The sequence below is a fragment of the Chrysemys picta genome, chromosome 4 (assembly GCF_011386835.1).
Source record: "Chrysemys picta bellii isolate R12L10 chromosome 4, ASM1138683v2, whole genome shotgun sequence".
NCBI classification, from domain to species: domain Eukaryota; kingdom Metazoa; phylum Chordata; order Testudines; family Emydidae; genus Chrysemys; species Chrysemys picta.
Genome location: NC_088794.1, coordinates 30,250,210 through 30,262,274, shown reverse-complemented (window position 1 = coordinate 30,262,274; position 12,065 = coordinate 30,250,210). Strand labels below are relative to the sequence as shown.

Below are 12,065 nucleotides of genomic sequence, written 5' to 3'. Positions count from 1 at the left end.
TGATACAAGGTTAAGGAATTCTTTGAAATCTAATCCCAGGGAAGCTAGAAGCATATGGGTTTCCAATTTAATTTTATAAAAGCTTTTCTTTAAATTCCCTGGTTAATTCCTGTTAATAGTAAATCAAATAAACTTGATGTGGCATAGAATAGGATACCAAATAAACCCCCCTGAGGCTGTGTCTTAATATAGCTTACTATGGTTTTTAGCAGCTTGCTGATGGAGCTAACAGACCACATGCATTCTTCCTGCCGTAGCAATAGGCAATGCTTTAGACCTTACAAAATTCATGCAGAATGATCTGGGATATGAACAGATCATAAAAATATATTACCTACTGCATCCGGAATGAAGAAGTTGTAGCCAAGAAGACTGTAGTGAAGCACAGAAGGTATAATTCCCTTCAAACCAGCATAACTCCAGTCCGACTGGAGCGGGGTCATTTGAATGAAGAGTGGCAGATGGTTAGATCTAGGAGCAACAACGGCAGATGAACAGCAAACCAGAAAAACACATGTAATGTTTAGTAAGCCAGGCTACCTCAACTCTTTCAGAAAGCATTATCTGCCTCACCCTGTGCTGTGATGTGTGTCATCTGAGTGTGTGCATATGCTGGAGCTAGAACAGATAGTCTGAACGCCTAGGTAGAACTTGGGGTAGTTAGCCCGTCCTGTCATCTGTGCAACCACAGATACACTGCTGGTTGTGTGTCTACCCAAGTTGGAAATTACACCTCCAGTGCTAGTGTAGACATACTCTGAATGCTCATCCCTGCTAGAACAAGACACCTTTTGCCATTTGCTTACATTTTTCAATACTTAGATGACTTCAGTGTATTTTAGCAAGAGTTTATTTGTATGGTGATGTTGGAACAATTAATCTGTCTGGCTTTAGCAAAACATCCTCCTCCCTGCTTTTGTCCTGAAATGACTAGGTTTATTTCTAACTCTGCTCTTTCATTGTGCTGTCCTTGCAAAACTCTTAGTTTAATTTTATGTAAAGCAGGATAACTTCATGTTCCAGTTAGGAATTCTGTTATTTTTTAGGTTATAATAGACATAGGTCTCACTGCAGGAATTTCATATTCATCTACATTATTGTCAGGTGGTATTAATGTGTTTACTGCCCTGCTATTGGTATCAGCTGGAGCAATTCCTTATTCAATTTTTATTTCAAGTATGGAATAATTCTCTCCAACTTCAGCATCACAAATTGGGATCTAGATTGTGCTGAAGATTAAATCTAAACACATTTCAAGCCGTCTTCAACCAGTTTATTAATGGCTCTTTTTGTGTGTGGGTGTGGGTGTGGGTACGTTCATAATGTAAGACAAACACAAACACCTTCTTTTCAATCTAGATGTAGTTTCTTTCTGCCATGTTTAGGTATCATGAGTCAAATGCAACAGGCTACTCTTCGAGTGCACAAATGTCCCATACAGATAAAAATCAACAAATGGTCTAATAGAAGTTAAATTCATGGTTAGGTGCCTCTCCCTTGCTGTCTGCCAAAATCACCTAAGTCTTTCATTGTGTTCTTTAAGGTCTCTAGCCCAAATCAGAATTTCATCTATTATAACTTTCATCCCTGGGAACTCCTCACAAGTCTTTACACTTTTTGATATGCTCTGGAACACAAGTAACAACTAAAGGCACACCCTTAAAACACCCAGTGTCTGAAAAGTCACTAATTTAGAACTTGACACAATGCAGGTTCTTCATCTAACACTGAGAATATTTTTTGGTACAAAGTGTTTGGCCCCCAATTCTTCAAGTTTTAGTCATATACAGTTCAGGTTTTATGACTTTATTTAAAGCACATGGATTGATACGTATTCTTAATTCATTTGGCTTTCAGTTTACATGTCTAGAGTTAAATCAGTCTGTAAGTTGATCTAAATTTTCAGTAATTACTGTTTTTTCCATACAGTTAAAATTGCACTTGTCAGTATCTATTAGCACAATTTTTTTCCCTTTGTAATTAGACCACTAGAGTAAATTGACTTGTTTCTCTAACTGGAATTTTTCTTTCAGACACCCTGAGTCTTTGAGGCCATTTGAGAAGTCTCTCCAGATACAGCCTACGCTCTGTGTATGTGATTTTATGGTGTTTACAGCAAACATATTTTTAACTAACTTCATGGCTAGATAGGTTTTTAGTCTTCAAACAGATGATACCAACTGTGTTTAACTGTTTGAAAAGATATTATATTATACTGGTTTCTAAAGCAAATTGTAATAGTTATTTGCCTTTATACCAGTATTTTCTGACCTGAATATGAAACAAGCTTTACTTCAGTTTTCTGTATCCTTTCCCTACCTGTACTAGATATTTAATGGAATAACACTACATTGTACTCTAGTGTCTAGGTTAAAAGGCTACAGTTATGTCATTAATGCTTAGCTGTATTTGTTAATCTGAAGCAGTAAATTCTGCAGATATTACCAACAAAGAGATCTGAATTATAGAATTGTTTGCCAAAGAAGGAGACACTAAAATTTAACTATTTGACATATCTTTGAAAAATTATTTTTTCATTGCTTTCATACCATATTTGACCAAATGCTGGGGAATTCCTTGGCTAATGTTCTTGACCACATCTAATGGAGAGAGATTTTTATTTTGATTTCCTTCATTGCTGGTATTGTCTCTTTACCATGACGACACTGGACTACTTGCTTATCTGTGCCCAGATCACCAAAAGCCAAAATCTACATTTCACTCATTTCATTGGTCCAACAAGATGTCTAAAAGGTGGGTTAAATCATCTTTTCCACAGCAGTTTGCCTCACTTGGTCATTTTGCATTCCATATACAAGCCTCTTGGTTATTAAAAGTCACATTATTCCCCAAATTCAAGTTTGAGCTTTAATCATTGAGTTAGTCACTTATAAATTAACTGGTTCATATTGCCCTTAAATATGAATTTTTAAAAAACGGAATGTCTCTCAGGTGTAATATTTGTCTAGGTTTAAATAATTCTAAAATCATAGGCATGTAAGGCTGGAAGGGACTTCACAAGGTCATCTAGTCCTTCCCTCTGTGCTGAGGCAACATTAAGTAGACCTAGTCCATCCCTGTCAATGTTTGTCTAGCCCATTCTTTAAAACATCCAATGACAATGATTCCACAAATGACTTGGGTAACCTGTTCCAGTGCTTAGCTATCCTTACAGTTAGAAAGGTTTTCCTAATATCTGTATACATCATCTATGCCAAATCCTCTTTATGTCTTCTAGTCCCTCCTTCCATGTAAAAGCATCAGACGTTTGCAATACTGCTGATCCTGACATGCAGAGAAACAGCATGGCTGGCATTTTAGTTGCTTTCTCTGAGATCCCGATCAGTATGAGAAAAATATCAAACTGTTTAAACACTGATGCCATTTCCTTGTGAGGATTCCTTTCAATTCCAATGGGGTTGGAGGAAGTCAGTCCTCCAATTTTGCTTTTATGTATCTCCTGACACCACATAGTATTTAGCAAGCACACAGGAGTCAGATTGGCTAGAGAGAAGGTACAGCACTTTTATAAACTGCATGAGCACTTGCATCAGATGCAGACTGCTCCCAGCTCCTAGAAACATTTGGGCATTTCCAGAACAGCCATTAGCACAGTCACTACTGCAATAGCGCCATAACACCTATCCTTACAATACTCAGCAAAGCCTTCCTCATGGCTTCCTTATTGCTCTGTGTGCCATTACTCAAGGTCTGATCTATTGCCCATTGAAGCCATTCGGAGTCTTCCATTGACTTAATTGGGAATTAGATTGGGCTCTCAATGCACACTCAGGGGTCACAAGGCTTCTGATAGCATGGTCCCTCTGGTATAGGTCCATAAGATAGTTTGGGTGTTGCTTTTCTGGATTTGCAGTCATGGCCAGATCCTGCAGACTTTACTCAAGCAAAACTCTCTGTGAAGTCAACAGGAATTGTGTGCAAGCTAGGATTAGGGAAAAACTTCAGGATCTGTGCCTATATGCTCTTAGGGCTCTGAAGTGGTGACCTTTGCTTTTAGTAGAACACCATTAATTAGGGGTTCTTAACCTTTATCTCACTGTGATCCAGGCCCAACTGGGTAATTTAGATTCCAAGATCTTCAAGGCAGTGATACTGTCTTTTAGGTATCTAAAGAAATTCCGTGAATATAAATGGCACCATAAACAATAAGCAATAGTAATACTACTAACTGACTGATTGGTGCACAGGTGCTCCCAAAAATACTTTCTGGTGATGCTTTCTAAGAGGTGACATGGGATTTGATGCAATGGTTTATGGAGCAGTTCTGGTATCTGAGAACTACTAAATACAAGTGGCTGAGCAAATCTGCATCAGCAGAGGACCTGCTTGTAGGAACAGCTTGTCACCTTACTGCTTTCACTAGCTAGGGGCTACCTTACACTCTTCTGAATAGTCACAGACAGAACCTTCTTTCTGAATCACTGTCAATCCCACAGCTGATTTAGAAATATCTCTTTAACTAGACATTCTAAAGGAGAGTTACAGCCTTTCTTTTTTTAAAAATGAACCATTTAAAATGATCTTTGTTTCCAATTTCCTGTAAAATCCTCATAAGAAGCTTGAAAATATTTCCCGAACAATTTGTATCCCTTCACCATCTGGTAAATACAAGAGATCCCAATAATAAAAAACAACAAAGCTTTCCACTGTGATAGTGCCTTTAACTAGAGTATCTCAAAGTGTGTTACAAACATTAATTGACTAATTAGGCCTGCTGTGACATATGTAAAGGCTATTTAGAGATCAGTGCAGGGCTTAATTCATAATGAAAGAGGTGCCAGGGATCAATCAATGATTTACTTTAATAACTTATGTGGCAAGCCCAGAGGTGCCAGGGCTATGAAGTGCCAAGCCTAGAGGCAGGGCCGCCCAGAGGATTCAGGGGGCCTGGGGCAAAGCAATTTTGGGGACCCCTTACATAAAAAAAAATTTCAATACTATAGAATACTATATTCTCAGGGGGCCCCTGCGGGGCCCAGGGCAAATTGCCCCACTTGCCCCCCCCCCTCTGGGTGGCCCTGCCTAAAGGTGCCGGGTCTCAGCCCTGGCAAGCCCTGGCACAAATTAAGCACTGATCTCTGTCCCTGCCACTGAAATACACCCACTTCTGGTAGTGTACAGCAACATTATAGGAGAGAAAGTGAAGAAGACTGTATCCATTTGAAACTACAGGTGATCATTAGATGCAAAATAATTGCTCAGACTGGACTTTGGCTAAAACACTGGAGTTAATGTCCCTGCTTTGCAAAAGGTGCTGTGGGAGCTTGAATTACCATAAGTGGCAAAGACTTGGATTTGTGTGTCATCCTGTAAACATGACGCAAAAAAAATAAAAATAAAACAAACATTGATAGGAAGGGAAAGAAAAAAGCCTCCTCACATACTCACCCTGCAGGATTGAAATCAATCGTAATTCAGCACCTAGATGCCTTTGAAGATCTGGGCATGGCTACATATGAGCTGGGAGGTGTGATTCCCAGCTTGGATAGACGTACCTGCGCTAGCTCTGCTTGAGCTAGCGTCTAAAAATACCAGTGTGTCCCTGGTGGCACAGGCAGATTCTTGGGCTAGCTGCCCTGAGTATAATCCCACCTGACCTCCAGGCACATGATGGGGCACCTAGCCCGAGCTGCCACACACGCTGCTGCAGACACACTGCTATTTTTAGGTGCTGATTCGAGTAGCACTAGCGGGGGTATGTGTACATGAGCTGGAATCATACCTCCTACAGCACAAACGTAGATGCACTCTCTGCTTGCTTGCATGGCAGAACTGGCATCTGCCATTAGCTGGCCTGTTTGTTCAGTGGGAGATAAACCAACCACTGCTCTCCTCCATTGAAGCCAATTGCAGATAAGGGGCATGAAGATGAGTTAGTCTGTGTGCTTTAAATTGTGCCACAGGCAGAATCTCTCGTTCCACAATGCCCACCCAAGTTCCCAGGCAGGGTTAAAACAGGGCTCGCGTACAGTTCCCCCTCCTCCTTGGCTGTTTGGACCCTGGCCCAGCTATCCTGCTTGCACTGAAATAGGACCAACAGGAGGCTTTAGATCTCTGTTTTCATTTCACCTTTTGAGCACTTTTCCTGAGACTCACCTTGTGATGGCACTAATTATTGTCGAATTTCCCAGCGTAGCTGCCATTAGTGCAAAAATGCCAATGTATTTATCCCCTTCCAGTTCTCTGGGTGGCTGGATTGCCTGCTCTGCAAACATGTTTCCTTCAGCACCTTCAAAAGTCACGTACTGCGCTCCCAGTCTCTGCCACAAGAGGCTCACCCTGTCCATGTACCAGCTTCTTGCAGCATCATTGGTCACGTTCAGCCGGACAGAAAACTGCCCTTTCCACTTGGTAAGCAGAGGAGTCTGTGATACAGCAAGGGTATTATGAGGCTAGGTTTGAACCATTAGACATTTACTAATTCCAGAGCATCTGCAGTTACACTAGCTAGGATGGAATTGTAAAAGCTCTCAGTCCTCGTGCGCCAGGACATAAGCTGATCACTAGGTGAGGTCAGGAAGATGTTCTCTCCCATGATATAATACGCCATGTTATTATTTTGCATTATTATTAATTTAGATAGCACTGAGCTTTTATTCTGGATGTATACCGGTTGGGCACCCTTGAAGTGACTTGTGGAAAGCATGACTTGCTGACATGAGAGAATTGGCAGCACCGTATTGCTGGTGAAAGGCCTGATCCAGTGTGCACCTGAAGTCATGAAGAGTTTTTTTAACAGGCTTTGGATCAAACCCTAATTGCCTACACTTCTCTCCAGGCTATTGGCAGCAAACCTGAAAATTCCTTTCACTGAAAATCAAGCTTACAATTAAAAAAATCCTTTGTAAATTATGAAATATGTGTCAGTGAATAAATATTGCAAAGAGCATTTTTCATACTTAACTATTTGTTTTGTTTTGATTTAAGATATCCCTCTGGAAACTTGAAATCTACTTGCTTACCAGAAAATGATCTGCATTGCTCCGCCATGGTTCATTATTGTACGGTTTGCCAGGAATATGGAGTTGCATTTGTACTCCACAGTAGGAGAGTGATTGCAATAGCTGCCAGCTCCAGACCTTAGTCCATGAGCTAAAGTGGAAGAGGCTCAAGTTTTTACCACTGATGGCCCAAGAGAGGCTGGCTATAAATATCCTGGTTTTATAATGGCAGGCCTGCAGCTGGGTACCGAGTTATGGGTACTGCCCATTTGTTGTACGGTTGCTTATGAAGACTGGGCTAATGGACTCTCTTCTAATTTAGAACTGAAAGGGGAAAAGGGGGGAAGAGTCATATAGGCTTTTCACAGGAAATGTAGGGAAAGATATAGATAAGACTAATTGGCCCCACATTGACCTAACTGTGCCTGCTTTTAAATCCAGTTACAATGCACATTTTAAAACATTTCGTAACTTACTCTCTGTAGTAACATATCCCAGTGTCACAAGTGTCGCTGGTATGAAACTGAGCCTCTATCAAAAGAGATTTAGCTTTTTAATATAGCACACAAAAAATCTGTGTCAGTCAGGAGTTATTTTGGTTAACAGACAACTAAAGTGGATAATATTTTTTCAGTGACACATTCTATTAAATAATCCAAGATATGGCTTTATTTATATTAAATTTTACAGGTCTGAGACTGGATCACTAATATTTAAACACCGTCTAGTGTGGTGTGCTGCATTGATTATCTATTACTGCGGAAAGAGTGTTTAACCAGCCAAGTGTTTCTTACACTTGTTGGCTTCTTCTGAGTTCAGACTCTCTAGATTTAAGTGATTGGATCAGAAAAGCAATATAGGCTTGTACCGGGTGGCTGTCGAATTTCGATTGGAGGCTCAGCCAGTAATTTTCTTTGCCCTCTTGCAGAGACATCAGAAACAGCTGGGAGTTGATGCTTGTATACGGGGACAGAGTTATGGAAAACTTCAGAGGTTTAATTAACGAGAAGTCCCTGGTGTGTCTCAGAGCATGCATCTTCCTGCTAGCCATGGGCAAGTGCATATGGTCCTGGCGGGAAGGAAGAACAGAGTGCACTATTAGTCAATAATCTGAACACAAGTCATCAGGGTAACTTGAAACTAATGGCCAGAGAATGCAAAGCTTGGCAAGTCAGACTAGTTAACAACCCAGTCTTTATTAGTAGCAGTATCACAGTAGCATGTAGATGCTCCAAATGAGATTGGGAATCCCATTGTGCTGAGGGCTGCACATACACTGAATGAGAGATAAGCTCTGCTCTGAAGAGCTTACAATCAATATAGACAAGATAGAAAGAATAAGGGACTGAATTTACAGTTGGGGAACTGAAGTAAAGACAGATTAAAGGGCAGATTTTCAAAAGAGCTCAGCTCTCACTTAAACCACCTAAATGATTGAGAACTGAGCTGGGAACTGAGTGTTTTTGACAATCCAGCCACTTCATTCAGGTATCTAAACTCTTGAAAATCTGGCCATAAACAACTTGCCCAAGGTCACACAGGGAGTCTACGGCAGAGCTGAGAAGTGAACCCAGCTCTCTGAGTCCCAGTTCAGTACCTGAACCACAAGAAGGTCCTTCCTCTCCAATTAAATAGCCTTCACCATCCCTTAAAAAAAATAACCACAACCCACAAACAATTCAGGAGCACACTAAAGGTAAGCCTACACTGCAATCGGAGATGTGATTATAGCTTGGCTAGACATCCCCACTTATATATATACTGGCCTTTATACTAGCTTAGCACAGCTAAGTGAAGACATGGCAGTGCAGGATGCCTGATCCCACCCAGAAACCTGGGTAAGTACTTGTGTTCCTAGCCTGCACTGCTGCATTTTCACTGCTATTTTTAGGCGTGTTAGCTAAATAAAAGCTAGCTCAGGTGTACTCTCACGAATGCAGATCACACCTCCGACTGCAGTGTAGACGTACCCTAAGTGCAAAACAACTTTTATTATTCTTAAGATTAGATTTATACAGAAAAGTACATACAACACTTTGCCCCCTCTTTAATGATGTGTTGATCATTACGTTACATGCAAATTACTAGAACTAGTCCAAAATGGGTAATGTTTGAAAACTTCAAAATATTTTTCATTTTTCAGGTTTCAAAAAGGATAATGTTTTTGTTTGTTCCATTTTTATTTATTTTTTTGCAAAAATTTTGTCCCATTCACCCCCCTCTTCTCTCTTTTTTTTCCATTTTGCCACTGAAAAAAGGGGGCTGCAGGGAGAGGAGGAAAAAAGGAGAAGCCAAAATTGAAAGTTTTTAGTTTTCATTTTTTTTCCCCAGAGAAAATTTAGAAAAACCATGAGGTTTTTTGTTTTTGAACAAAGTCGATTTTCCAATGAAAAAAAAAATTTTGAAAACTTTTATCCAGCCCTACTGTTTGCCATAGAGATGGGAGACCCAGCCTCAGATAACATCCGAACCATCTCCGATACTCTCCCATTCCCCTGCACACAACCTTTTCAAAGGTTCAAACGTTCCATTACGTTCTCCCACCAACCAAACCATGCACTGGTCACCACTTCTTACCTTTGGGGGTGGGGAAACTCTTGGAAGAGGTCGCCCTCTCTGCCCTATCTCCTAAAGTAGCTCTCTGGGGGCATTAGGTTTCTACATCAAAAAATGGCCCATTCCCTGCTCCAGAGTAGCAGAGCTCCATCACCCCTTTTTGCTGGGCTTTCCTAAGCAGTCCCTCAGTTTGCCCTCACCAGCATGACTGCACATACCGCATTGGAAAGTAACATTGTGGAATGTTCGTTGAGAGCAATTAGCCCCTCCCCGAGATGATGTCTTTTCAATCTGTTGAAGAAAGACCTTAATCCTCGCTCCATTTTGGCAGCAGAATCCGCTGCTTTGTAATGCCTCCAGATTGGCAACCTGCATCGGGATAATTAAAAAAAAAAAAGAGTCTTGCTTGATCTTACCAGATATTTAGTATGTCTAGCATCCCACAGCTGGGCAGAAGGTACATGACACAAGGTCTCTGAAGACAGTGTGTGTATGGGGGTGTGGGAGAGAGTAAAAGGAGGAAATAGTTGGAGAATACAACCCCCTTCCCACCAAAGAGTATATGGTCTAGATCCACTTGGAGCATTACTTTGGGTATTGAGTGCAGAAGAAATGGGAATGTTCCTCCCCAGTCAGGACTGGCTCTAGGTTTTTTGCCGCCCCAAACAAACAAAAAAAGAAAACCCTCCTGGAATGCCGCCCCTGGAACTGTGCAGCCCCAAGCACGTGCTTGGTTTGCTGGTGCCTAGAGCCAGTCCTGTCCCCAGTGAACTGGACTTTTGGATCCTAGCTTTTGAACCAATCAATTAATAGCGATACTACTGCACAGTAGTAGGAATGGAAATGTTTTCATTAAATTTCTTGTTTTACATTCACTGGGAGACTGGATGGCTCAGGGCACTGGGTACAGAGCTTTTCACTCTGGATTGCTGGTGGAAGTCCATCCCAGTTCGATAGAAATCAAGGGTTGCTGCCATTGGATAGTTGTTTGGTGCCTTCTGGAATGGGAAGATTTTTCTCTTACCTTAATATGTCAGTGTTTGGCAGCCTCCTCTCCTGCTCTGAGAGCTGGCTCCCTACTTCCTGGTGGGCAGACGTGATGTTTTGACTGATGCACACCATGTACTGTAGGGGGACCATGGCTATGCTGGAAGGGCTCTCAAGACAGAAGTGCCTATTGCTCTCCACTGAGAGGGAGATGGGGACGTCTGGTGCAACTGTTACTGTCACCCCTTTGGAGACAACAAAAGGAAATATTAAAGTCAGGGAACGTCTGCATTTCTGATACTCTCCCTCTCCTCCTCCCTCCTGCCACCCAAACGCCTCTCTTCTCCCCTCATGAACCCCCAGTTTGCTTCTAAAAATATTCAGGAATCCCCAGGACTTGCCTCATGTTTCCTCCTCTTTTTGTCTGCGGTTGTACAAATGAACATCTGAAAGAAATCATGGGCTAAAGGGGAACTCTCCGAACTATCCACAGGCTGGAATTTGGTCATTGTGGTGGGACTGGACCATGTCATCTGTTCCCAGGGTATACTGCGCCCCAGATTTGCTCACAGCTCCGAAGGAGTTGGGTGATGGAATAAAGTAGTGTAGTCAGCTGTGAGACCAAGGTCATGCAGAGGGCTATGTGCCCTTTTGGGTCACCAGCCATCTCAAGAAGACTGACCCTCCCAGCCAGACCCTGAAATTAATCACTTCCAGGAGAAGGGGAGTCACAACATCAACATCATCTTCCTAGCCTTGATTAGTTTTCCCTGTATCTGAAAATGCCCGTTAGTGAAGAGTGCCGAATGCCAGCAATCACTGTCTGGTCTACATAGGGTGACCAGATAGCAAGTGTGAAAAATCGGGACAGGGGTGGGGGTAATAGGAGCCCATATTAAAAAAAGCCCCAAATATTGGGACTGTCCCTATAAAATCAGGACATCTGGTCACCCTAGGTTCACAACTGCAGTTACAGGTCCCTACACCACACAAGTCAGAGAGCTGACTAGTTCAAACCTGTTTTTCACTTCAAACATTTAATTTTTCCTTTTCGGGAGACATCTCCGCTTTTTACTATTTTAGACTGTGAGTGCACAGTTGGATGCTTATAGGTATAGTAGATCCTGTTAAGGGCACACGGAGAGGAACCAGAGAATATTCCCTAAACTTTGCCTTAAAATCAATACAATGTGTAGGGTGACCAGAGGTCCCAATAAAATCGGGACCATCCTGATATTTAGGCGTTTGTCTCGCGTCTTTGGTCGGGACGCAATTTGTTCTGATATTTCGCGGTACACCCTTTTTTTTTTTTTGCTCCGCCAGTGACCCCTGCCCCCGTGTGTCCCGATATTTTCTTCCTCTCATCTGGTCACCTTAACAATGTGTCTGTTACTAATTCTCTCATTTATCAGAGGGGTAGCCGTGTTAGTCTGAATCTGTAAAAAGCAACAGAGGGTCTTGTGGCACCTTTGAGACTAACAGAAGTACTGGGAGCATAAGCTTTCGTGGGTCAGAACCTCACTTCTGAAGAAGTGAGGTTCTGACCCATGAAAGCTTATG

The 12,065-nt window shown here is 41.8% G+C and overlaps 1 protein-coding gene across 1 annotated transcript in view; it reads right to left on the bottom strand.

The window, feature by feature from the left end:
* The window catches only part of LOC101941269 (SITS-binding protein-like), a 72,676-nt gene that overhangs the window by 39,566 nt on the left and 21,045 nt on the right, over positions 1-12,065 (bottom strand). Inside the window, exons 3-7 of the mRNA XM_008176702.4 lie at positions 10,543-10,750; positions 9,737-9,887; positions 7,831-8,031; positions 6,118-6,386; positions 335-471 (exon numbers count right to left, since the gene is read on the bottom strand). Of these exons, the coding sequence (XP_008174924.2) occupies positions 335-471; positions 6,118-6,386; positions 7,831-8,031; positions 9,737-9,887; positions 10,543-10,750 (966 nt within the window). The remainder of the gene's footprint in view (positions 1-334; positions 472-6,117; positions 6,387-7,830; positions 8,032-9,736; positions 9,888-10,542; positions 10,751-12,065) is intronic.